General features: G+C 39.3%; 2 protein-coding genes across 4 annotated transcripts in view; one reads left to right on the plus strand and one right to left on the minus strand.

Annotated features, from left to right (window-relative positions):
* becn1 (beclin 1, autophagy related) overlaps window positions 1-1,253 on the minus strand; it is an 87,106-nt gene extending 85,853 nt beyond the window's left edge. Inside the window, exon 1 of one of the 2 annotated variants that reach the window (XM_058755870.1) lies at window positions 1,118-1,253. Coding sequence is in view for 1 of the 2 variants with exons in the window: in XM_058755866.1 (XP_058611849.1) it covers window positions 623-693 (71 nt within the window). In the remaining variant the exon portion in view is untranslated. Of the gene's footprint in view, window positions 1-622; window positions 799-1,117 lie in introns of those variants that run through there. The other variant, XM_058755866.1, reaches the window with a different exon arrangement.
* On the plus strand, window positions 1-26,945 carry LOC131527044 (ADP-ribosylhydrolase ARH1-like). Of its 2 annotated transcripts, none has more exons than XM_058755872.1 (8): window positions 1-168; window positions 3,376-3,484; window positions 8,955-9,063; window positions 9,178-9,276; window positions 15,158-15,263; window positions 15,362-15,628; window positions 24,684-24,898; window positions 26,564-26,945. In XM_058755872.1, exons 1-8 carry the CDS (start codon window positions 161-163, stop codon window positions 26,710-26,712), a joined length of 1,062 nt encoding a protein of 353 aa, XP_058611855.1. In that variant the 5' UTR covers window positions 1-160; the 3' UTR covers window positions 26,713-26,945. The 2 variants fall into 2 exon arrangements, with proteins under 2 accessions (XP_058611855.1, XP_058611856.1); XM_058755873.1 differs by lacking the exon at window positions 1-168 and adding an exon at window positions 2,519-2,656.
* The last annotated feature ends 560 nt before the right edge of the window (window positions 26,946-27,505 follow it).

A 27,505-nucleotide genomic window follows, 5' to 3' on the forward strand; every position in this document is an offset into this window, starting at 1 on the left:
AACCCACGCTGAGTGAGAAGTGGAGCAAGATACACTGCCTAGGTGCCCTGTCATTGATACACCTGGTAAATATAGTAAGAGTAGAGAGTAAAAAGTTTGTATCCGCGGCGGTTTCCAGCCACATTCTCTGATACAGGCCAAGCTGGTGAGATATTCAAACATGGACTGGTGAGTCACATGCGCTGCATTCTCATTAAACATTGATATGAGGAACTACAATAACGTAATACCTTGTTGTGCAATATTTACACCAGTAACCACTCTTTGAAAAGAGTAATCAAGACCATAGACTGTAAAAAAGGTCAAGACGAAGCTTCTGGTCATCTACAACCAGTAAAATTACTTTAGTTTCTACATTTTGAACACATACAATTTCTATAATTCTACATCTTAAAATGCCAAGTGTCAGAACACTAACATCATTAAAACCCCACATTTTAGCGTTTACCACGTTACTGCAGACTATTTGGGAAAGTGATTTTGCCGTTAATCTTTGAAACAAGAGGAAGAAACGTAACATTTAATTTCTATTTTAAGCGGTATAGGTGCATCGCGGCAACACGAATACGTACAAACTCTAAGGAGCTTATATATAGGCCTATAATTATAATTTAATACTTACAATGAACAGAGACGTGGTCTGCAGCCTGCGAAATCGCGCTTCTCCTGTTTGAGCTGTGCACTTGACAGCATCCAATGGTGTTGAGTATTGTGAAATTGACAGCACTCTAATCCAATGGCACAAAGGGGGGCATATTTTGAGGGAGGCCGGTGCCACCCCGTGCCCCCCCCCCCCCTCTAGACACGCCTCTGGTATGTAGTCAGCGCTATTTCTCCATCTTCTGCTTTCTGATAGAGCAACATCTATTTCAGACTTTTAAAAACCGAGCAATTTCTATGCCGTTTTACTAGCATCCTACCATTGCCATAGGAGTGAAATGTTATGTATATCCACCTTTTTCCTGAGTAAATGATGGAATCTAGCTTCCGTTTGGGTGCTCTCATATTCTGGTCTCCATAGAAAGCCATGTTAATGTGTAGGCTACATAAATATAAAAATGCCTACATGTCATAATGGTATAGTCAAGTATCAAAATTAGCCTACATATTTACTCACGCACGAGCAGCTCATTTCCTCTCTGGAGACGTGTTCAGTCTTTGCACATGAAAATTTAGCAGGGCCCTTGTAATAACTTGAGGAGGCCAGATCGGTTCAAGGTTGCATTTACTCAACGACATACATCATCCATTAGTACACTCAATCACATCACAGGTGGAGTCAATTTACACACACCAAGTTCTTCTCTGCTGCTTTTTAAGCCTGCCCTCTACAGGTCATCCCAACAACTGACAATTCATTGTCACTCTACAACAGCTCTTAATGACCAAAGACATGTAGAATAGAGTCTGGGAATGTGTCGTCACAGCGGCAATGCATTCTGGGAATTTAGGTCACGGGAGCTACAGCGGAGACTGAGTGGTAGTGAATGTAGACTTTTTATATTATTTAATGTTTATATTATTCTACTTAAGATCGCGTTGCAGTGGTTAAGGCTTACTGTATCATCAATTGTCATATCCCTTTGCACGGCCGGTGTGAAAAACGTGCTTTCTCCACGTTATAATGCCGTAAAAAGAGGTTTTACCTGCAGACATTGATGATAAGGGCTATGGCAATTGATCATTCCAACGCGATCTAAGTTGAATCATAAACATTAAATATGTCTACATTCACTACGGAACTCAGATGAAAATTAAACCGAAACTCGTATGGTAAATATCTAAAATAAAATGTGGCTTTATAATTCATCTCTGTAGATTTAATATATTATATAGATACAGTGATTTGCATTAAACTGTAAGCCCTCACACCACAAATAGAAGGAAATCATATATGGTAATGTTGCGGCAGCTCGTTAATACCTGGCCACTTTTTGTATGGATTAAGTTTCCTTCATTTGATCGCTCGCATCGTTGTTCGGCATCGCTAGTAGAAAGGAATCTTCAACTTGGTTCGGTTAAGTCAATGTATTTATTTGCATAGCATCCACAATACACATCGTTTCAAAGCAGCTTTAAATTCTGTTACCTCTATAATGGCTTAATTCTTAACACTGAGCAGTTTTACCGGGAAACATCACGATATAACAATGATCCACTGTTTGAGATCTAGCTATAGTGTATTCTCCCCTTACAAAATTAGCCATGGTTTTGCTACTCTAACCATAGTTTATCCATGGTATTTAATAAGATTGTGGTTATAGGAATGGTAATACATACACCAAAAACAAGGTCGCTACACGTTTACTATAGTAAAACCATGGTCAATTGTCGTAAGTGTTTTAGCAGTTAGCACATATCAGTACCACTGTAGTGAAGGAGACTGATTAGTAATGAATATTTGCAGCCTCAGACAAACAACAGAGCGATTTTTTTATTTTTTTTTATTTAAAGAGATTTACATATTAGTCCGTTTTATTCTAAGTGTATGTAAGATGTTTTTTCAAAAAATATGAATGTAAAACGGTCAGCTTTTTCTGTGGTGATTTGCATTTGTTTATGCTGTGTGCTCCTGAGCGTGACCTAAAACATGGCGGAATCCGACACGGCGTGACGTAGGTTCCCAAGCTCTATACGTAAAAGGTGGTGAGGTCAGGTATTTGCAGCTTCATTTAGTTCGTTTTCTCCATTTAACCAAACTTCTGTATATCTGTCAGAAAAAAAAAAGTACTTCTACTTTTTTAATACTTGAGTACAATTTAAAGTTGTACTTTTTTACTTTTACTCAAGTATGTTTTTGGTCAGATACTTGTACTTTTAATTGAGTAAAATTTTCACTGAGTATCTTTACTTTCACTTGAGTAGAATTTTTGAGTACTTTTTACACCTCTGGTTTTATGTGACGGGAGGGAATTTCAATTTTAATAATAATAATAATTAAAAAAACGTTATTAATATCAATAATGCTTACATTTATGTGTCTTTTTGTTCGCTCGGCCAGCCATGTTGCTGCTGTAGCCGGTTTACGCTGAGATGATTCATACCCCTTCGTTTGAAGTGTGGTCCTGAAAAATCTTCGTTTGAAGGGCTATCTGGCCCTTCCCCCTACCCCTACCCCTACCCCTTCTCAAAGAGAATTGAGACACCCCTACCCCTTCACATGAACGTGTGAAAGGGGAAAGGGGAAGGGCTAAGGGGTATAAATGTGATTGGGCCTTAGTCTAGCTCTAATGCCACCGTACCCCCCTATAATGTTACCAGTATCATTGGTAAAGTTAAGTAAACATATTGTCCAGTCTAGCATTGTATCGTAAGTGGTATGTAATATTTAGAACATATCTATTTTATTGTTAAAATGAATGAATCTTCTTGCAGTACTGTGGGTCATTACAAAGCAGGCATGCTGCTCAGCGGTGTAGGAGATGCTCTGGGTTACAGGAATCAGCTGTGGGAATTTAACGACTCTGGCCCTGCCATCCACCAGGTCAGACATACAAAAATTCAACAATTCTTACTGTTAAAAAATCTTTGCATTAATATTTTAATATTTCTTTAATATTATAAGTTTATTGTTAATGTTTAAAATATTCAGTTTATTGTTAGACATATATCTGTATTATATAGGTTATTATTAAAAAATGTTGGCACATTTCTTGAAGGAATATTTTAGCTTAACAGCTATATGTGCAGAATCTTTGGAATGCTATCACTTAGTACTATTGGAAATCATTTACACGTGTCAGTTAGTCTGTCTGTCTTCCAAGTATCATGTAGTGTTGCACTGTTATAGCATACTAAAATAGTATCGTGGTACCCAAGCCTCAAAATACTGGACTTCAGAGCCATGTTATTATAGTATTGTTTTTTAAATTATTTTTATTTATTTTTATTTATTTTTTGTATTGTTTTCAATTTCCAACTGATTTTCAGTTTTATTTTTAGTAAATAAATAAATAAACAATACTACTACTTACTGAAATTTGGATAAAGATTAGACTATGTCCTGGTGGTATTTATTAGGTGGACATCAATAAATACCATCAATACATTCTTGTTCTCTCTCAACAATGCTCTAACATCACACGCAGACAGCAATGCAATCTTGCTATGCTGCATCCAATCTGCACCTCTTCTGCTGCACCTCTGTCATTTTCTGTGGGTCTCTGGAATTGTCAATCAGCTGTCAACAAAAACTCTGGCCATTGCTTCTCAGTCTACTCTTATTATCTTGGGCTTGACTGACACCTGGATTCGTCCAGAAGACTCAGCAACCCCTGCTGTTCTCTCTAACAACTTCCCTTTCTCTCACCCCCGTCAGGTTGGAAGGGTACTGGTCTTCTCATTTCTAATAATTGGAAATACTCAACCCACTCTTCCCTATGCAACAAAAAATATTTAGAGTTTCATGCTATTATGGTAACAGCTCCTTTTAAACTCCATATTGTAATGATTTATCACCTTCCTGGTCAACTGGGCACCTTTATAGAGGAGCTGTATGGGCTGCTGTCCTCATTCTCTGTGGATGGCAGTCCACTTGTAGTCTTTGGTGACTTCGAAATCCATCTGGAGAAGCCTTACACTGCAGACATCCACTTCCACACCTAGCTTCATTCGATCTCAAATGGCTTACCACCACAAGCCATAACAAATCAGGCAACCAGCTTGACTTAATTTACACATGCAATTGTATCACAGACAACATTTGGTAAAACCTCTAGACATCTCTGCTCATTTCTTTATTACATTTAACTTGCATATTACTATCTGTGTGTAACCAATTCCTCTACCAGTTACTTTTAGGCGAAACCTACGCTCCCTTTCACCCTTCCATCTTTCCTCTGTAGCGTCATCCTTTTCCCTCACCCATCCATTTCTCATCTCTGGATGTAAATACAGCAACTGACACTTTATGATCCACTTTAACTTCTTGTCAAGACAATATCTGTCTAAACAAGTCAGTGCATACTACCCCTTCTAACTCAAAATGTTGCCCCTTGTATTATCATCTTTACTGTATTTTTGCTGAGCAGTCTTTTTGGTGGCTCACCAATGTACTAGATTTCTCTAATACAAAAATGTAAGTAGGCTTGACCAAAATGTTTGTGGGGAGAAGAATTTATTGAAGATGGTAGTGTAGCAGTTCTTCAATAGTGATGTTAACATGTCTTCCTTCAAACAGTCTTAATCCTTGTATGAATCCTAGCTTCGCCCAAAGTTCTGTCTGTGGGATATAATTTTATACCTGAAGACAAAAGGGCTAGAAACAATACTGTTAGGACCTTCCCACTGGAGATCCTGCAATCTACAAGACGTTCCTGAGGAATGCTGTTCCTTTGTTGAAGATGATGCGGGAGATCCGTATCCGTAAATTGTAAAAATAAAAAATGAATTAGACAACACAATACAACTTAAGAATTTTGTAATTTAATTAGAAAACAACCTCTGATTCACAACATTCGTTTCCAAACGCAGAAATCCTCTCTCTCTCGCTTCCTGTTTTGTTTTTAATTGCGAAGTTATATTTCTTATTGTTTCAATATTAATTAATTAGGTTTGGAACTTTTTTTTTTTTGTTAAATTCAAGCTTTTTTTAAAAGTGACGACCAAGCGGATAGCGGCAGACAGCAGAGTTAATCTATAGATATAAAACACTTCAAGAATATTACAATGTTAGTTTAAACATTTAAAACTGCGCTGTTAGGCGTATATTTTTTCGGAGAGTGGAAGCTGAAGCGTGCTTAATGCATGGAGGCATCAGCGTGATCACTTGCATTTTGTTCCTCATAACAGTGGAAACCATTTGAAGTACGCCATCATTTTTTGCTCATACAGATAGGACTAATAATTCATTCGGAACCTTAAATGGTCTACCCATATTTTTGTTTGCACTCACTATATCAACAAAAGCTTTTTGCCATCTCAGTCTTCATGAACCGAGACCCGTCAAGCTTGGGCTGAAATGCAAGGCTGTAAAATCAGGTGCAGTTTAGCTTTGCCATGTCCAAAACTGATGGTTATTCACAATAAGCTACAGAATACATGTAAGACTGAATCTAAATTTAATAACAACAGTAAGACGTTAATAATGTATGATCGCTCTTTGGATCTATCTATCTATCTATCTATCTATCTATCTATCTATCTAATACAGCGGGGGAAAAAATCCCCTGCTGATTTTGTATGTTTTCCCGCTGACAAAGAAATGATCAGTCTATAATTTTAACGGTAGGTTTATTTGAACAGTGAGAGAGAATAACAACTAAAAAATCCAAAAAAAACTTTATAAATTATATATATAAAAAGTTAGAAATTGATTTGCATTTTAATGCTTGAAATAAGTATTTGACCCCTTCGCAAAACATGACTTAGTACTTGGTGGCAAAACCCTTGTTGGCAATCACAGAGGTCAGACGTTTCTTGTAGTTGGCCACCAGGTTTGCACACATCTCAGGAGGGATTTTGTCCCACTCCTCTTTGCAGATCCTCTCCAAGTCATTAAGGTTTCAAGGCTGACGTTTGACAACTCGAACCTTCAGCTCCCTCCACAGATTTTCTATGGGATTAAGGTCTGGAGACTGGCTAGACCACTCCTGGGCCTTAATGTACTTCTTTTTTAGCCACTCCTTTGTTACCTTGGTCGTGTGTTTTGGGTCATTGTAATGCTGGAATACCCATCCACGGCACATTTTCAATGCCCTGGCTGAGGGAAGGAGGTTCTCACCCAAGATTTGACGGTACATGGCCCCGACTAACGTTCCTTTTGATGCGGTGCAGTTGTCCTGTCCCCTAAGCAGAAAAACACCCCCCAAAGCATAGTTGGGAATCTGATTGATTGCTTCTGTGGACAGGTGTCTTTTATACAGGTAACAAACTGAGATTAGGAGCACTCCCTTTAAGAGAGTGCTCCTAATCTCAGCTCGTTACCTGTATAAAAGACACCTGGGAGCCAGAAATCTTGCTGACTGATAGGGGATCAAATACTTATTTCACCCATTAAAATGCAAATCAATTTATAACTTTTTTGAAATGTGTTTTTCTGGATTTTTTATTGTTATTCTGTCTCTCACTGTTCAAATAAACCTACCATTAAAATTATAGACTGACCATTTCTTTGTCAGTGGGCAAACATTTAAAATCAGCAGGGGATAAAGTAATTTTTTCCCCCACTGTATAAGATCAGCATTTGAACACCGCTTCGTTGCACTATAATAAACACACAAGAATTATCTGCATGATGCCACTGTTATTTTTTTTATTGAGATGAAATCACTGACCTTCTACCACTTGACTATGGATTAACTTGATAAACCAACTTCCCTTTTCCATTGAGTGTTTGCGCAAACACTCAATGGAAAAGGGAAGTTGGTTTATCAAGTTAATCCATAGTCAAGTGGTAGAAGGTCAGTGATTTCAGCGATACAGGTTCAAATCCTGGATTGTTTTTTTTAAATAAAAATGATATATAAAATGATTAATACAGATGTGTGTATTCTGCAGTTCGCTGGTTTATGTTATACCATTTTTTTTTCTTTTAGATAGAGAATGTCCAGTTTACACTGAGCAACCAGTATTGTGACTGAATTCAGTCCAGCTGGAGGGGGTTGGGGGCAGTTCAGCTTCATCGTGGGGGTTGAAATAAAGGTTTGAATCGCTTGCTCTTTCATATGGAGAGTGTCTGACTTTAACGTTGCACCTTTAGCATAATTTTTCGATGCACAACATCCTCCATTGTTTTCAGTTGTTTGTCTTAATTTAATGGTTTGCATGCATTTGTAAAAAATATAAATTATTTTATATAAATTTATACTTTCGTTAGAGCACCTAAACCTTCTGAACCACTTCTGAACAATATAAAACTCATAGCAGGCAAATATAAGTACACTCACAGGTATTTATTGCAAAAACTGACCATAAACAAGCAGTATAAAAGCATTACAAACAAGTCCTGTTGCATTCCGAGCCTTCTGAAGCCATACAATATCTTTATGCCAAGAAGAGAGTAAAACATAAGGTTTTAATAACTGAAAATGATCCGGCTCCGTTAACGGGCTCACATCTCATTCAAAAAGATACTCCCGAACATTAACATGATGCAGTCGGTCATGAGACACACAAGAGCCAATAGCATTTCACAACCAAGGCTGACATAAGGCTTTTACTGGCGGCATTTCTTTTTATTCGTGCACAGACTGCAGCACACAGGATGAAATTTACGGCGGACCGAGATGGCGATAGCATCTATTCCTCTCACAAATCAATCATTTTGCCTCAGAAGACTTGGAATATTAATACTTTTTGAATAAATTGTTACTGTAGTTGTATCTGCGTGTTATACCTTGTGTTTTATTGACAAATGGTAGGTTTAGGGGCAGGGGTTGGGTTACGTGCTCATAAATGTGTAAATATTGTAATGTAAATAAAACTGTTGTGACTGTTTACATTGAAAAATCACACCCGATATATATGCAATAATGGCAATAATATTACCCATTATATAAAATTATATATATAATGATGACGATAAAATTCCCAGTGCCTTTCGTGTTGGCATATTATGCCAACGTTTTCTCATTTAAAGCAACGGAGGACCCTGAACGTTGAAAAATAAAGGGGTACCCTATGTGTTACGAAGTCCGACATAGCTACACTACCACAGCTCCCTGACAGACCCACACAATTAACGTAAAACGTGCAAGATCTTATTTTAACTATAGAGCACCTCAACTCTGCAATTTTAATTTTAATGTTTGAAACAGTTATGAATGGATTTGGATGAATCTTTGTGATCTCCCTTTGTTTCACTCACTGCTGGTGCATAAGGAGGTCCTAAGGAATTTTTATGTCAGTCACAGACTAAAACCTTTGGAATTAGTGATTAAGTCACCAGGAAACTGTAGACCACCATTTTAAGCTGAGTTACTGTGAAATCACCCTAATCTATTATAATATACTAGGAACTGCAAGAGCTAGGGGGGCTGAAAAAAATCTCTGTGAAGCTTCCTGATTGGCCAGTTAGTGATGACACCGTGCTGCACTTGGCAACTGCTGAAGCCTTAGCAACAGGTTAGTCCATCCAGTCGGGGTTTGGTTTGGGTAACACCGAATTTCAGTTACTGAATTATGATACAGATTTTTTCTAAAATGCAACAAATATTTTGAGCTTTCATTACCTTGCAGGAAAAGCAGGTGAGGAGCTACTGCATGAGGTTGCTTTCCGATATGTGGAGGGAATGAAGGACATGGACGGGAGGATGCCAGGAAGATCAACTATTATAGGTATGCAACAACATTTTGTAACTATTGATAACATGAGTAACCATCTAACCAAAATCATAATCAATAACTCACCGTTTCTCATTACCAAAGACTATTAAATTATTATTTATATAAAATATAATTTTTTTGAACAATAATATTTAATAAACAACAACAGCCATTAAAAAGTTACCAAGCAATTTAGTCAAGAGTACAAAGGCAGCACTCTGGTAAAGTTATATAAAAATATAAAGTTATGAAAATTTCCCCTCAGCCTGTCAGGGATTCATCACAGTCACAACCTCTTCAGTCACCTCAGTCACCGGGCACAACACTCACCAGATCACAATCACCTGAATACTGATCACCCGCACCTGCAGCCATCAATCAGCACACCTTTAAATACATGCTTCACTCAGACATTCATCGTCCGGTCTACCGTTCACTACCCTGAACTGTTCCCAGACCCAGTGTGCACTTACCTGTGTATACTTATCTTTTAGACTCCCGACAGTCCTCCTGCGATTCTCCAATGTTGTGCTCCTTAGTTCCTGGTTCCCGATCTCTGACAATCCTGCAGCAAAATATAATCATCAGCATTCAGCTAAGACCCACTGAACTGTTTCTAAGTCCTAGATTCTCATCTGCCATTTGCTCCTAATGATCTGCATCCAAACCTGTCAATAAATCGTCCTGTCATTTCACTTACCTATTGTTTCAGGCTCGATTTGTGACACAGCCAAAACTATTTGTTCCGAAATAATAGATTAATGAGACCAAAGATAGCCCGTTACATATACCCAATACAAATTATATCTCATGTTTAACCACTATAGTGACATAAGAGTCAGCGGCAAATTCCAGAAGAACTGGCCAACGTAGGGCTGTTCACGGCATGTTTGTGAGTGCTAAACAGCCGCTGACGCCTTTGAGCTCACATCTCTGCAAATGTTGTTTCCGGTCTTTACTGCATTTTTGAACAAACTGCATATTTAAATTTTAAATGACTACATTCTTGCCTAAAACTCTACAAATACTGCAACAGTATAAACCCAATTAAACCAGATCGGGTAATAAAAAAAAAATTTATTCTGATTAATTGCGGGTGGATGAGATAGACCATTAATGATGCAATTATTAACAACATTCTCTATAATATGAATGTGTTTTTAAAATGCATCATCTTCATCAGACAGACGGGCTCAGCATATTCCATTGTTGTGCATTTGTTCACCTGTTTGGGAAGTTGCAGTGACAGAAACAGTGACAGTTAAAGTTTGAATGGAGTAAAGCTTGTTTATGCTAAGAATGTGTAGGCTAATCTGGCCAAAGAAAAACTTTTGTTTTATAAATAAATCTTCATTTAAAAGCAGCCTACGTTCAGCACATCATGTTACCGTTACCTCTTACAGCTCCGACAAGGTTTTGTTCCGTCCTCCAAATTATTATAATTTTTTTATTATTATTATTTAAATATATATATTTTTTATTTCTTACGATTTTTTCTTGATTGGGATTCTACCGTGGGTTAGTTGGACATGTTGGAACCTTAATGTGCTGTAGATGTGTGCAGTGATGTCTCGCCCCCTATGAATATTATCACTTGAGACTAAGATCTCTGTTCCCTAATACCTGCTGCACAGCAGTAACCAAACAGTCACCAGACGATGGCTTTGAATATGCTTTTAATCACGGCTGATCTCATCTCAATCACAGAGAATCCCACCAGCAACAAAGATACAACAGTTTATATAGGAAAGGTATGTAGCAAAAATAGCATGTCACATTAAATCATTCCCTTCTAATATGATTGGTTCATTGTTAATGATGACTCAGCCCAAATCATCACTGACTGTGGAAACTTCACACTGGACCTCTCCACTCTTCTTCCAGACTCTGGGACCTTGATTTCCAAATGAAATGCAAAATTTACTTTCATCTGTAAAGAGGACTTTGGACCACTGAACAACAGTCCAGTTCTTTTTCTCCACATCCCAGGTAAGACGCTTCTGACGTTGTCCCTGGTTCAGAAGTGGCTTGCTAGCCCTTTTCCTGAAGACGTCTGAGCATGGTGACTCTTGATGCACTGACTCCAGCTTTAGTCCACTCCTTGTGAAGCTCTCACAAGTGTTTGAATCAGCTTTGCTTGACTGTATTCTCAAGCTTGCAGTCATCCCTGTTGCTTGTGCACCTTTTCCTACTCAAATTCTTCCTTCCAGTCATCTTTGCATTTAATATCCTTTGTTACAGCACTCTGTAAACAGCTACACCTTTCAGTAATGACCCTCTGTGACTTACCCTCTTTGTGGAGGGCGTCAATGTTCGTCTTCTGGATCATTGCCAAGTCAGCAGTCTTCTCCATTAATGTGGTTTCAAAGAACAAGAGATACCCGGAATTTATACTGTAGGGATGGTCATTAATTGAAACTCAAATGTAAATATTCTAATTTTCTGAGATACTGAATTTGGGATTTTCCTTAGTTGTCAGTTATAATCATCAAAATTAAAAGAAATAAACATTTGAAATATATCAGTCTGTGTGTAATGAATGAATATAATATACAAGTTTCACTTTTTGAATGGAATTAGTGAAATAAATCAACTTTTTGATGATATTCTAATTATATGACCAGCACCTGTACACTCATCGCACATAAGATTAAACACCTGGTCACATGTGCTTCCACTAAAGTGATTTATCTGTTATCTTGTCCATGTATAAAACAATATGTGGGTAAAATAAATAGACAGATTAGAGGGTGATCACGTGACAGATCGCCTTGGAGGCTGGTGCAGGATGGGGACACGGAGGAGGCCTCCAGGGCGGATCAGGCAGACCCGGGAGCTATGGCAGATCAGGAGGCTCGGGCGGCCATGGCGGAGCTTCTGTGGCCTTTGCCGGCTCGACCACCATGGCCACGGGCATATGGCCCCCACCCAAAAAAATTTTTTGGGGAAAATTAGAAATTCTGGGGGGCGTGCTGATGGTCTTGATCTGAGGATGATCGTGGAGCTTTGGTTTGGGGCTGTGAGCTCGGTAAGCATTCCGAGCCGTTGGTGCGGTATGTGGGGGTTCCTGGTGTGGGATGAGCTGGCGAGACGCGGCGTGCCCCAGATGGGGCTGGACGATGAGACTGAAACATTTCCTCAACCTCAAAATTTGAATTATTCAATAAAAGGATAAGGTTAATCAGCTCGATCAGGGGATAATCACATACGGGAAGATCGCATCGGATCGTCTCGTTATCCAGCCCCAGCTGAATGCACGCACCAAGAGCAGCATCATACCAGCTCAGCTGGTTAGCAAGCTCAAGGAAATCCTCCACATACCGCTCCAACCTCCGACCAGCCTGCCACAAACCCCACAGCTTGCCCTCAGCCGTCATCTTATCTTTAAGTCCTGTCTTCTTCATGGGTTGCTGGAGCCAGTGGCTCAAAGGAGTACGAAGGTCGAGATCAAACAAATTATGTCTTTAATGAATCCACATGGGAAAATCAATGAACACAACCACTTAAAATGACGTTCAGACAGGACAAAGAACAGAAAGAAACTAAAGGCTTATAAAGACCAGAAAACAAAGGAGCAAACGAGATGATTAATACAAAACAGGTGATCAGACTGAACTATAAATAACCAAATGAGAACAGGAAATACCAAATAAGGGCAAAAACGGAACTAAACAGGAACACACACACACACGTGACAATATAAACCATAAAATTGTCATTAGGAAAATATAGGAAAAAATATGATTGAATACAGATTACTGGTTATTGTAATTTCTTAGCCAATTAAAAGTAAGAGATAATAAAATAATTCAACTTGTAATTTATGAATAAATAAATGAGTACATACATACAGTTTCGGTAACACTTTATTTCGATAGTCCACTTTAGACATTCTACTAACAGTAAGTAACTTTGCAACTACATGTCAACTATCAGTCATTAGAGTATTAGTAGACTGTCTGCTTAATAACTTCTAGCACTTTATTTTGATGGGTCCACAACATACAGACTATGATAAACTTTGCAAGTATATGTCAACTTATTCTACTAACCCTAAACCTACCCTAACAGTCTACTCTGAGAGTTGGTAGACATGAAGTTGCAAATTAATGAGAATTAGTTGACATGTAGTTACAAAGTTACTTATAGTTAGTAGAATGTCTAAAGTGGACTATCAAAATAAAGTGTAACCACAGTTTCTGTTCCCCTCACTCCTGAAATGATATTATTTGAAATAATTATTTTTACAAACAAAGTAAATTTGGAATGTGGCTTTCACCAGGTTATCATTAATGTGGAATTTCCCCTAGACGTGTTTATAAATTTAAGCTAATACATTGGTGAGAGGGCAATATAATCAATCCATTTTTGGGTAATGCGCTTATACTAATGCAACTGGATGAAGTGGAATTTGTAATTTAATGCAGAACACTGGGCCATTTTTACTAACAGCTTGCGCCAGCGCAAACCATCTTTTGGTGTCTTTTGGTGCTAAAAAAGCGATAGTACTGCCGTAAGGTTTTACCAAAGACTCACAGTGATGAATTGGCGCTGAAAAGGCGTGTACACAGTTATTTTTGTGCCTGACCTAATTGAATATGCATTTGTAGGAGTTTCTCTTTCAGACACAAAATTTATGGGAGAGTATTCAAATGAATCAAGCAACGAGATTTACTAACGTTTGCACTCGTCAAATTACTGGCCTTTGCGCCATTATTTAATGCCCCAAAAAAGCATGTCTTAAACTATTTTGTGCTTGAAATGGATGCAATTTGTTGTTAGGAGAGAACAGAGAGCGCGTGGTAGAAGGGAGAGGATTTTTTCCACACATATTAATTTATTTTGAATGCCAGAAGAACACATTATCCGAACATATCCTTTGCCAAGCCATGTTATTTTTAATATGCTTCAGGAAATAAAAGACAACTTGGAACCCTCATCTAAGAGTCACACAATACCAGGCCTGCATTCAGCCCCGACAAAACGGTGCAAAACATTTTTTAAGACAAAAACGGTGGTGCATTGGACACCCTGTTCTGATGACGCAAGAGTTGCAACTATGGCAGCTGAGAAGGTCATTCTTTCTGTTCTTTTTAAAGAATTTTTGTAGCCTGATGAAATCGGTATAAATATGTCTTTAATACTGGAAAATACACTCGAAAAACATGTCTTATAATATCTTCAATAACCTAACCCAGCTGCACACATTTGTAAACGACTTTACTTGGACCCATGTGTGAGCTGTCTCTTTCATACCGCGTGGTTTATATACATGTTGCTGCTGATTGGGCTGACATTTTTGACACACCCACCAAACAAGAGATAACGATTCTCAAACCCCGTCGTTCAACATGTCGTTCAACCCGGAAACCGTAGCAAAACGTTGTGCACCAGTGTGAGCTTGAACTAGGTCTATCAAAGCTGTTGCAACCCTTCATTTTTTGGCCTTCGGTTCTTTTCAACTGTACTGTGGCTTATTTCTTTCTTTATTGTTTATTCTCGACTACGCTAATTTGAGCTGCGTTTGTTATATTGCATTGGTCGATATGAAAATGAGATTTTGCGTCTGTGTTCTTTCATTTGCGTGATTATTAAATCACCAGCAGAAATTTCCACACCCATTGGCGCTGTTCGGAATTGCGCTCTCGCGCTAATTTGCCCTGTTTAGTAAAATTGGCCCTATAATTCCTAAAGTGTTCTTATGATGTAATTTTCCTGCTGATCTGGAGTAATTATAGATGTGGCACTTCTATCTATGAATAGCTAAAGATGACTGATTGCAAAATGCTGGGGTCCTGCACCAGCTGCACAGCTGCCATTAAGATAAATGAGAATGCTGACAGAAAACTTTCAACTTGTTTTTTATATTCTGTATTTACTTCTTTCCCTTAAGGCGTTAACCAGTTGCGCCCAGGCCATGAAGGGGGTTACAGGGTGCTATATAACCCAGGAGCCAGAGGTTGTGGGGCAGCCATGAGGTCCATGTGCATTGGCCTTAGGTGAGGGTGAAACATTCATATGTATTTATTTATTTTTTTGTATTTTCACAGATATTTGGTATTAATGTTAAGGATATCTTATTGTCTGTTCTTCAAAGATATCCTCGTCCTGATCAGCTGTCCTCACTGGTTGAGGTTGCTGTGGAGACTGGAAGAATGACCCATCCTCATCCAACCGGTTTCCTTGGAGGTGTGGCTTCAGCCTTGTTCGCCTCTTATGCAGTCCAGCGAAGACCAATCACAACCTGGGGTCTGGGTTTATTGGAGGAGGCTTGTCCTGTCGCAAAAACATTTGTTAAGTCTGTAGGATATGCTGTTACGGAGACTGAGAAAGACTGGGATTACTTTACTGAAAAATGGAAATGGTAAGAAGCTGAATTTAAGGCACAATGCATGAAGATATGGTTCTAATCTATTACATAATGCTAAACTGATATATATCAGGGAGATTATATTAGACCATTTTGTTCTGAATACATGTAATGTTAGGTCAGTAAGTATTTATACGGTGATGTAAAAATTTTTTATCTGCCCACCACCTCAAAGCATCTGAATTGCACACTGTTATATTTATTTTAAAACTGTTTACATAAGAAATAGGGATACAGTTTAGAAATTATTAGTTATTAATAATTATTAGCATTTTCACAATACACATTGTTTCAAAGCACAATACATAAATGGGAGATCACGTGACCCTTCAACAGCGATGCACCTGTCCTGCACCAAAGAGTCCTTTGCTCTGCTCACTCTGTCAAATATTATATAATCCTGTCAGTAAATTTCGAACCACTCTATATTTAACCCATCATGAATACTTCAACAGTCAAAGACAATCAGAAAAGAGAGATTAAGAAATCGCCAACAAAGAAAAAATTAAAAGATTCCACCATCTCCAGAGAGGATGTTGACGGTGCTATCACTAACGGTATCAAGCTAGCACTTAAAGAGCAACAAAGTACTTTGGATTCGGTTGTGGCCTCGACAGTAAGACATGTGGTAGACTCTGTACTGACCTGTGTGCGGACATACAAGCGACCAACAATTCTGTTAAAGAGCTAAGAATGGAGCTTGAGGGACTAGCTAGCACGGCGAAGCAGACACGTGACCAGGTCGATTCCATTCAAACAACTGCACGTGAGGATAGGAGGACAGTCACAAACTTAAGAAATCAGCTGGAGCAACTCACTGAGAAGATGACGGACATTGAAGATAGGAGCAAGAGAAATAATGTGCGACTGGTGGGGTTGCCAGAGGGGGCGGAGGGCTCTGATGCAGCTGGCTTCCTCAGAGCTAATCTTTCCAAGTGGATCCCTTCACTGAAAGGCCATGACATCGAGATTGACCGGGCCCATCGCGTGTATGATGGAAGGAAAAACTCTGATCGGCCGCGTACTCTCGTCTTCCGTGTACTAAGATGGCATGACAGATCGGCGATCCTGAAGGGTGCTCGGCAGGCATATCCAGTAAAGTATACGCAGGACAATGTCACGCTACTATTTTTTCCCGACTTTAGTCCAGCCACAACTACCAAGAGAAAGGCCTTTAATCCAGTCTTGAAGAAGATGACAGCACTTGGTCTCCAGCCCTTTCTCACCTATCCGGCGGTAATTAAACTACGGCACAAAGGTGAGCAGATGATGTTCGCTTCTCCTCAGAAAGAAGAGGATTTCATCAGCTCACTGTCACAGAAGAAGACATATGCTGCAGCTCTACAAATCAACAGGAAACAGCGGCACCATCTCTATCTCTTCGGCCCAACGAGAAGAACTTAATAACCAGGATGGAGGTGATTCCAGCTGCCCAGGAGAGGATAATAACAAGGTGGACATGGACACTTGTTAAATCTCTTTTTCTTTTTTCCTTCTTTTTTTTCTCTCTCTCTCTCTCTCTCCTCCTGGGATATTGTTCCTATTTATCCAGCACAACTGTCTCTTTACTGGTAAGACTAACCCCCTTTTTTTGGAGGGGTCTAACGGAGAGTAGGTTTAATTACAATAATTTTTGACTATGTGGGCCTTTTGGGGACATATCTTGCATTGAGGTGGACCGGTCACGTATCATCACCATTTTTTGTTGCTCAATCAGACCTACGTCCTCGGTAATGTGAGCTCTGTTGTTTCTTGTTTATAGTTGTTTGTTGTTCCTGTTTCTGTGTTACTTTTATGTTTTACAACAATGTGATACAACAATCAATCCATCTTCTAAATTACTGAATAAATTTATCACTGAGCTCAACTTAATTAATTTTTGGAGAATTCAGAATACTAAATTGAAGGACTTCACTTTTTTTCTAATAGACATAAGACTTTCTCTAGGATAGACTACATATTTCTCAGCCCATCTTTAATTTCGTCTAATTCCTCCATCTCTATATTACCAATTTTATTATCTGATCATTCTGCTCATCCAAGTGGATGCTGCACGCTGGTGGTGGTTGAGAAGAGACCCCCCCTCAATATGATTGTATAGCAATTCACAGTAAAGCGCTATATAAATGCATCATTCACTCATTCATTCATTCATGCAATATTCCTCTTTCCGATATTAAAGCCAAATCCCCTACATGGCATTTTAACATATCGTTATTAAATAATCAGACCTTCATTACCTCTCTAAAAGAATTTATAAAGGGATTTCTTGAAATTAATATGCTCTCTGATGTGGATCCTCAAATACTGTGGGGAACGACTAAGTCTACTATACAAGGATTCTGTATATCTTTTTCTTCTACTCTTGCCAAAGTGAAAATTCACCAGTTTACACAATTAGAAAATAAAATCCAATCATTACAAAACCTATAAAAACATCATTTTATTGAGCAACAGGCTACACAGCTGTCCTCTTTAAAAGAAGAATATGATTTACTTTCACACTCAAAGGCAGAATTTATCTTACATAGGACTAGGCAAAAATATTATTTCGAAACAGAGAGACCTAGTCATCTATTGGCCCTTAGGCTGAAAGAATGTGAGTCTAAGGCATATATTAGCACAATAAAATCATCGGATGATCAGGTCACCACGAGCCCTGTGGCGTTTAACGACATATTTAAAGGTAAGCAGTATTTAGATAAATTGGAATTGCCTCGGATCTCACAGGTGGATAAAGAATCTTTGGAGGCCCCATTAAGTTTGGAGGAGCTCCACGTCTCTCTAAAAAGCCTTCAAAAGGGCAGATCGCCAGGTCTAGATGGTCTCCCCCCTGAATTATATTTGGAAATTTGGGATTTGGTAGGGACACATGCTTAATTCATTGACTATGGTGTATTTCATAGAGATCAAAAAACATAATTGATATCATTACTTAAAAAAGGGAAAGATCCATTAGATTGTTCCAGCTACAGACCGATATCACTTATCCCATGTGATCTAAAAATCTATGCTAAAGTTTTTGCTTCTCGTATGGAGAAGGTAATTCATAGTTTGATCAAGGAGGACCAAACCGGTTTTATCAAGGGGCGCAATGCGTTTGACAATATGCGTTGACTCTTTCATATTCTTGACTTTGCAGACTCTCATCCGAGCCCTTGTGAGTTTTTTTCACTTGATGCAGAAAAGGCCTTTGACAGGCTAGAGTGGAACTATATGAGGGCAGTTCTGCAATGTTTTGGCTTCGGTGAACATTTCATTTCTATGATTAAGACATTATACCTCTCACCTGCAGCATCAGGTAATATTACCCCCCTTTATAACGAGGAACTAGGCAGGGATGTCCGCTTTCCCCCTTATTGTTTTACTTACCTCTTGAACACTTAGCACAAGCCATCAGGAAATCTGAAGTATCGATTAAGATTCATGATCATAATCATAGTCATAGTATTTCATTGTACGCTGATGATATTATTCTATATTTAGACCACTTTGATGTTTCAGTCTCTAGTATAATTAAGGAATTTGATCATTTTAGTAGCTTATCAGTATACAAAATAAATTGGAGCAAAGTGTTTTCTATGTACGACGTTCTCAATATAATTCATAATCCCACGTTTGTAATGAACCACGCGTTATGGTTGTGTTATTATAAACTGTGTATGCTGTGGTAAAGTTAACGTGGTAACAGTACATGGTTGCCCAGTGTCCTCAGAAACTCCTGCTGCCATTCTTCTGCCAAATCGAACCCTTCTAAGTTTCAAAAGGAAAGAAAGTATGCTTATTTTATTTTTTATTTTATGTTCTTAAAATATCAGGATAGTTTGCTATTGCAGCAGTTAGAAAAGAATTTAGCAAATCTGCTTTAATGCCAATTAACAATGTTATGGAGTGGCCATTTTCCCCAGTCTATAAAGGAGCTTCGGAGATTCCTGGGATTTGCTGATTTCTATCGATGCTTCATCAAGGTATTCGGCCTGCATATGGCCCCATTGACCACCATGCTCTGAGGATTCAGCAAAAATAATCTGTCCTTGTCTTGGAGATACGACAGATTCAACCACAGATGTCTCTCAGTGGCTGATGACTTTGACCATCTCTTTGGTAGCACAGAAAGAGAGATCCGTGGCCCCACACAGTTCGCAAACAACGTTGAAATCAACCTCCTCTTTGTCACCCAGGTCCTTCTGCAGGTCAGCCCTGGTACGCCTGTAACACCGCCATGGTGTACAAACATGCTCCAGTCTGCCACCACATAAGCTTTACCCACCAGAGCCGATGTAACTCTGATCGGTCTGATGCGAAGCCTTGGGGCCTTCAGGGATGATGCTGAAGACAGGGAGAGATAACTGGCTAGCGTCAGCTCCACCATCAGCATCATTGCATTTCCCTGCTCTTTCAGCCCCACAATATTTGAGTAGTTGGACACAGTGGGGCTGAAGAGACGGGAAGAATATGGTTTATTCCACAATCTCGACACCTCGGTAAGGTGATCGGGAAAAAATGGAAGGCCCCGGCGATGCAGCATTTCCATTTTCCAACTCACCAGTAAGGTATCTGTTGTACATTGCTGCTACATTTTACCTTCAGTTGGTCTTCTGTCATATCTGTTAATTTCAGAATGGGTGCAAAAGTTTCACAGCTGGCTGCTGTTCTCTGGATCTTTACACTCAAGTCATGGATAACTGAATCCATTGACACAAAATACACATTATTTCGGAATGAAATTTCTGCATTCTCTACAATTGTGTTCTCTGTGTTACCTTCATTAGGCAAACGTTTCTTTTTTCGCTTTCGTTTCTCTTCCTTCTGAAACTGTGTAGGGATCTCTATTGCCTATGCTACCAAACAGGCCTCTGTGATTAAGGAGTCCCATTCATTGCGCAAAACCTGCATCTCTTCTTGTAATGCCTTGATGTTATTTATTTCAGTGTTAAGTGAAATATTCCCTTTCTGAAGAATCACATTTCTGTTATTAATGCACTGTAGCACCTTCCTCCATAAAGTCAGAAGAACAATTGCATCAAAGGTTTTGAAGTAATTCATCAGACCAAGTATCTCTGACTTGGCTTCATTTGTCATATTGCATGACACTGATATAGATTGTAGAGCCTCAATGATCAAGGGTAAGTGAGCCGCAATAACACGCAAGCTGTGCGAGCACTCTAGCGAGGATCAGACAGCCGATGAAGAGAGAATCCTTTTTTTTTTTCAGGATGGCCCATCGCTCTGGACTAGCACTGAATAGAATGTAGAGCCTGTTGACTGAGTCGAAAAATGTAGGGACCGTAGTACAGGAGGCAGCTGAGTGTATAGAGTGTATGGGACGCACAGGGGGAATATGTAGCTAGTGGATTAGCTTTTAAAATTTCAGCTTGTACTTCTTTCACTTTTTCACACACATTGGCCCCATTATCATATCCTTGTCCTCTACAATCCTTCAGTGGTATACCATTTTCTTCCAGTATTGGAGTGCATATGCTATTCTCTGTCATCAGTAACGCATGGATACGCTGTTTCCGTTCAAATCAAAGCGTAAATAAATGTACAATACGTATCCATGCATTACTGATGACAGAATAGCGTACGCACTTTGCGTCCATCGGATGCTCTCCAAAATGGTGCTACGCTGACACAGAGAGACAGAGAGGAGACGAATTGTTGAATAAATGTTATTTTTCTTTTCTTTGCGTACAATAAGTATTCTCCAATAGGTTAAATAGGCCAATAGGTTAATTTAATAATTTAATCATTTCTAATAATTACTATAATAATTTCTTTATTCAAAGTGAAATATTAATTTATCCATTTCTGAAAATCCCAAGTCGCTATGGTCACACAGGTTTGTTTATGCATTAAACTTGTGGCCACAAGAAAAATATGTCGTTCCCTCAACATTGTCAGGGAGTCTCAGTCACCACAGCCACCTTAGTCACCACAGTCACCGCCCCCAACGCTCACCAGATCCCAATCACCCGATTCCTAATTTTCAGCATCTGGCACGACTCATCACGATCCCTATATCCTTGCACTCTCCCACAGTCACTTTGTCTGGTCTACAGTTTGCTATGCTTACTTTCCTGACTCCTTACCTGTGTTACTCCAACACCCTACTCCCAGTGTTTCCTCCGCTCCACCGCTCCTTCCCTCCTCCGGATCACCTCCAGGATAACGACACCCGTCACCATACAGCTAAGAACCCCGAACTCTTCCCATTTCCGGATTACCCTACTTTGGACATTTGCTTTGATCATTCCTGCTGTTATCTTCAATAAACCTGCTGTTTTGTATCACTTATCTCTGCCTCTCTTGTGCGATTGATGACAGAAGACCAGACCTTCAACATTTACAGACCGGAGATGCATCCACGACGCTCCGCTCCAGCGGACGCTCTGGAGGAGATGGTCAACACCATCCGGGCCTCTCTCGCACCACCCCACCGTCTGCCACTGCCAGTCCCATGGCCATCCCATCTCCATACTCGGGTGAGGCGGTCGAATGTAGCGGTTTTCTGCTCCAAGTGTCTCTGTTTATAGAGATGCAGCCCCAGAAGTTAATTTTTGATTTCTCTCCTGATGGGACGAGCTTTGTTATGGGCAGTATCATAGTATCATTATCAACTCCTTTGACGCTTTCACGAACCACTTCATGGAGGTATTCGGAGTATCCACCGGCTCGTTGTCAATCCCCAATCAAAGCATCGGGTCTCTGCTTATATTGTGGATCATCGGGGCATTATATCAAGACCTGCCCCTCTCACCCCACATGCCCAGGATTCGCAGATGGCCTCCATAGCCATGACAGGACGGGACAAGGATTCATAGACGGCCTATTTATTAATAAACATAGTCAAAAACTCAGGCAGGGTCGAACAACAGCAAACAGGTAAGGCACAGGCAAGACAAAAGAGCAGTCCTACACGGGCTTGAGTCAGACGACAGCAAACGTAATCCAGAGGGCTTGACAAGAGGGGTAATCCGTAAAGGTGAGCATAAATCCAGGCGAGGAGCAAACACAGTCCAAAACAGCAAGCAAAGGGTTAATCCAAGATACGTGGCAAGAATCAGGAACCAGGCTATGACTAGACTATGAAAACTAGAGAAGGCTCCGTAAAGTAGCTATCAGCTATCACAGTGATAAATGCTAGATAAATGCTTCCTCGGAACGAGGAAGTCCAAGGCTTATAAAGCGTGTCTGATTGGTTACTGCCAATCAGTGCAGTGGGACATGGGAAACGTAGTGAATGAATAGATTTTGATTTATCGGTCGACTGGTAGAGGGTGTGGTCTAATCTAATCTTAACTTCTAAAAACTTGCCTCATCATCTTATCCATTTCAAAGTCATCCATAGAGCATACATAACTCCTTACAAGAGGTTTAAAATGAAACTGCAATCGGTCTATAACTGCCATATCTGTAACACTGTATCAGCAGGTACTTTTCTCCACATGTTTTGGGAATATCCAATTGTTGTCAATCTATTGACTCATGTGAATTCTGTTTTGTCCTTTTTACTACAAATTGAAATTGAAATTGTTGATGGTGTGTCTGTTTCTCCCCCCTCCCTGTTGTTTGTTTGAGTGGATGTTGTTTTGTCGATTTGAAAAAATAAAAAGTTGATCACAAAAAAAAAAAGAAACCATCACAGAAATCCGAATGATTTTCAATACAAATACCATTACAAACATTACAAGCCATCAAATTTTAACAGTTAAAACCATTAAATAATGGTTTCCTGTAGTGTGTTTTACATTAGTATTTAGTAGTTTTAACAAAAGCCATGAATAGAAGGTGACCAATTACCAGTAGAGACCAACAGGCGCCATTACAGTTTCCATTAAAACCAATACAATTTTCATTATAACCAGTAAAACCATTAAACATTATGTGATTGTTTCTATTTTATTTTATTTTTTCAAAAGAGGATTGAAATAAATGCATTATTGTATGAACTAAAATACTTGAAATCTACATAAAAAGAGCAGAAGGACCAAATGTCCCCAACAAGGATAGTAAAACCTGAAATTTTTAACATTGTGGGGACCGGTCTGGGGCCCCCACGATGTAAAAAGATTATTAAAAATAGTAAATGATGTTTATCTGAAAGTGTAAGAATGCAAACAGGTTTTCTGTAAGGGGTAGGTTTAGTGTTAGGGGATAGAAAATATTGTTTGGTCAGTATAAAAACTGTCTATGGAAAGTCCCCACAATTCACAAAAACAAACGTGTGTGTGTGTGTGTGTGCGTGTGCGTGTTTGTCATGTTAATCAGACTAATCACCTTGTAGGCTACTTCATTTACTCAATATTCTAACTCAATAGCTCTCAAATGTAACCCATTGTAGAATCGCTGCTGTCTCTTGAATGAATGGAATATTCATGCCAGACAATGCGGAGTAATACATAGCAATGGACGCTCGGACCTGGGATTTTACTATAGTGCTAATGTTATAGGCTACATGCTGTGTATAGTGAAAGATGCGGGCAAAGGTAACCTGATGTAACTGTTCGCTTTTTTTTCTATTTAGAAAATGTATCTTCATGTCTTTTGCTTGCCATCACGAGGCCGCTCTCCTTCGCGTCAGTTTCGGTTTATTGTAAGCAAAATAGTTTACATTAGCGCCCCCTTTTGTCGGCCGTCAACGTCACTTAAACTTACACTTTTTCTTTGATGATGAACCAGCCAGGCCGTCGAACGGGTGGCCGTTCTGGATTCTCCAGAATGTCCAGATGGCCGGTCCGTCCCTGCCCTTCAGTCTATTTTTGCTGCATCATGAAATAAATCCGTAATCTGATTTTGAGTGAAATAAGAATTTATATTATTAAGCATTTATAACATGCGAGTTAAAAATGTCTCACTATTTGGTAGTTATTGTTTTAAAATCACCTTTTAATTCATGCAGTTATGACTGCTTATCAACGATTTATAATGCATTTGTAAATGAGTTATTAGTCATTAATGAACACCTTCATAAACCCTTTACAAATGGAACCTTACTGTAAAGCGTTATTAATTTTTTCATCTCTCCATTCTCTTCTTATCTTCCAAGGTATTTGGATCTAAGAGGATTGTCTTTGGGGACTGAAGCAGTTACTTGGCCTGACCGATATGGGCCAGCAGAACGAGACAAGGCCTATGAGAGCTTCAGTCTATCAGGTTGGGGTGGTGGATGTGGTCATGATTCTCCAATGATCGCTTTGGATGCCCTCTTAGGAGCAGGCTCAGACTGGGAAGAACTCATGAGTCGCGCAGGATTTCATGGAGGTCATCTTACTTTTTCAACTATATCAATTTTGTATTTTAGTCCAGTTTGTGTAAAAACTAGGGCTTGGATAAACTATGCATTAAGACTGGTAGGTGTAAGTGCAGAAATAAGTATGAATATTTGCAATAATGACATCAAGAGGATCAATCCTCACATAAAAATATTGGACCCTTTTTTTTTTTAAGTGTTTAAGTATATTATTATTTTTTTCTCACATATTTCACTTATTAACAATATGCTTATATTTTAAAAAGACCTGCTTGCAATTACATCTATAATTAATTTCTGTAATTATATCTACGCAATCATGGTGAATTGATAATCACAAATATTGTGTCAGAATTTAATTTAATCAGAATTACTGTACTTTCACATGCATGGTTTAATTTAAAGGGCACCTATTATGTAAAATTCACTTGTTCACTAATGTGTGTTGGCAGTGTGTGTACACAACCACCCTATAATGATAAAAATCCACCTGCTCCTTTTTTTTAATCCCCATAAATCATAAGCAGTGTCTTATAACAAGCCATTCGCAGAATCCGTAAACACATTTTACAGGCCCCACCCACAACTGTTGATAGACACTGACATATTAGCACCTGAGTGAACCGCACACAATCCACAGTTTATCTTCACTCTAGAGCAGTGGTTCTTAATTCCAGTCCTGGAGTACCACTGCTCTGCTCATTTTGTATGTCCCCTTATTTAGCGCACCTGATTCAGATCCTCAGCTCGTTAGGAGGGAGGTCTATGAACTGAACTGTGGGTGTCTGACAGAGAGACATACGGTACAATATGAAAAAGAGAGACATACAAAATGTGCAGAGCAGCAGTACCCCAGGTTTAAGATTTAAAAATGTTTTATTAACATTTAAAAGCAGCATCCAAGAAATGTCTTCTTAATTAAGTTACAGAAGCAGGGGCGTCGGACATGGGGTAATAGTGGAACAGAGTAACCCCCGAACGTGATTTTGCGATCGTGGGGGGGCCCCATAGCAAAGTCAGTGCACAGGGCACAGAATTCCCAGCGACGCCCCTGCGCTTTTTCCTACCACATGACATGGTTGTCAGCATTAAAAGGTAGAATTGCTGCTTTTTACAGTGCAAATTTTGTTTGTGATTAAAATAACAGTATGTATTCAGTTATTGTAACAGTTATTTTACCTACGGATCGATTGCATTTCTTACAGATTAGTAGCACTGTAAGATTCCATTTGTTTGATTGCATTATTGAGAGAGCGATTGCGTATGAATAAGTGTTGTAGTACCTGTTTAAATCATGCTTTCAGCTGAAAATATTCAGTATCTAGAAGGAACAAACTAATTCCTTGAGAACTATAACTTCCCGCTCATGTCCATTGCCGTCAACATAGCCTTCACATTCTTTCTGATTAGAGTGATCCTTTTCTATCAAGATAGCTAAATATGTTTAACATGTGAATTCTTGCTAAATATGCAGTTATATTACGGGTCGTTGGCATGAATTCGTGGAGTGCTCTTGGAGCGAGTGAAAACCATGACTTTTAAAAAATCCGCTCCTCGCTCCAGTCAAAATCACATCGCTCCGCTCACATACTCTGACACACACACACACACACACACACACACACACTGTTAAGTTCTGTTGTACTATAAGCCTGTGCATACTTCTCTCTTTACAGGAGACAGTGACAGCACTGCAGCGATTGCCTGCTGCTGCTGGGGTCTGCTGTATGAAATGGACGGAGTCCCCAAGTGTAATTATAGAAACCTGGAGTACAGGGGCCGGCTGGAGAGTGTTGCAGAAAAGCTGTATGCTCTTTCTCACTGATGATGCAGAACTCTGAACAGAGAAAATACGAAAAGAGAAATAAATCACATAGGAAATAGATGGCATGCCATAAATTAAAAAATGCTGAATATTTTAGATCAGTGAAAATGATTTTTCAAATATGTGTTCACACTGACAGCAATATTGCTGGAGGTTGCCAATGTCACTTGTAGGTGTTCTACAATTTCTACATTAAAATGAAAAGAATAAATAAATAAATACATAAAAAAACATTTTGGATGCATTTGTTTGACTTCCCAGTTTTGAGCTTAGTTAAAAAAAAAAAGAAAAAGAAAAAAAGATTATTCAGGAATCCAAGAACTCTCCTTTACAAGAGGTTTAAAATGAAACTGCAACCGACCTATAACTGTCGATGCAGGAGAGGTGGGTCTGACTCCGGGCTACTTTTACACTTTTGCCGCGGGTTATAATGCAAGTGTCAGGGTTCTGTCACTTCGGTCTAGTTTTTTCGTGGTTTTGTGACAGAGCGCTGACACTCCCTTCTTGTCTTGTTTTCTGGTGAGTGCGGCTTCGAGTGTGCTCGAGCCGCGTGCTCTCTTGTCTACGTGCTCTTTTTCATGTTGGGGTGTGGTGTTCAGATCCCGGCACGCTGGCTTGTTTAGTCTCTGTTCTGGTTTTCGTGTCGGGATTCGGACACTCACGTTCCAGGTCTGTCTTGCTGTGGGAGCGTGCGGTCTCGAGTTCGCTCGGGCCGTGCGCTCCTCTGTCCGTGTGTGTTGTGTTTTGTTCGGCACGCGGTTCGGGTTCGGCCGCGTGCTTTCTCTTGTTTTGT

Source organism: Onychostoma macrolepis, chromosome 20, assembly GCF_012432095.1.
Source record: "Onychostoma macrolepis isolate SWU-2019 chromosome 20, ASM1243209v1, whole genome shotgun sequence".
NCBI classification, from domain to species: Eukaryota; Metazoa; Chordata; class Actinopteri; order Cypriniformes; family Cyprinidae; genus Onychostoma; species Onychostoma macrolepis.

Coding starts and splice junctions, on each gene's coding strand:
- LOC131527044 (XM_058755872.1), top strand. Junction 9,277..15,157: donor AGGAAGATCAACTATTATAG/GTATGCAACAAC, acceptor CTTTCCCTTAAG/GCGTTAACCAGTTGCGCCCA. Junction 15,264..15,361: donor TCCATGTGCATTGGCCTTAG/GTGAGGGTGAAA, acceptor TGTTCTTCAAAG/ATATCCTCGTCCTGATCAGC.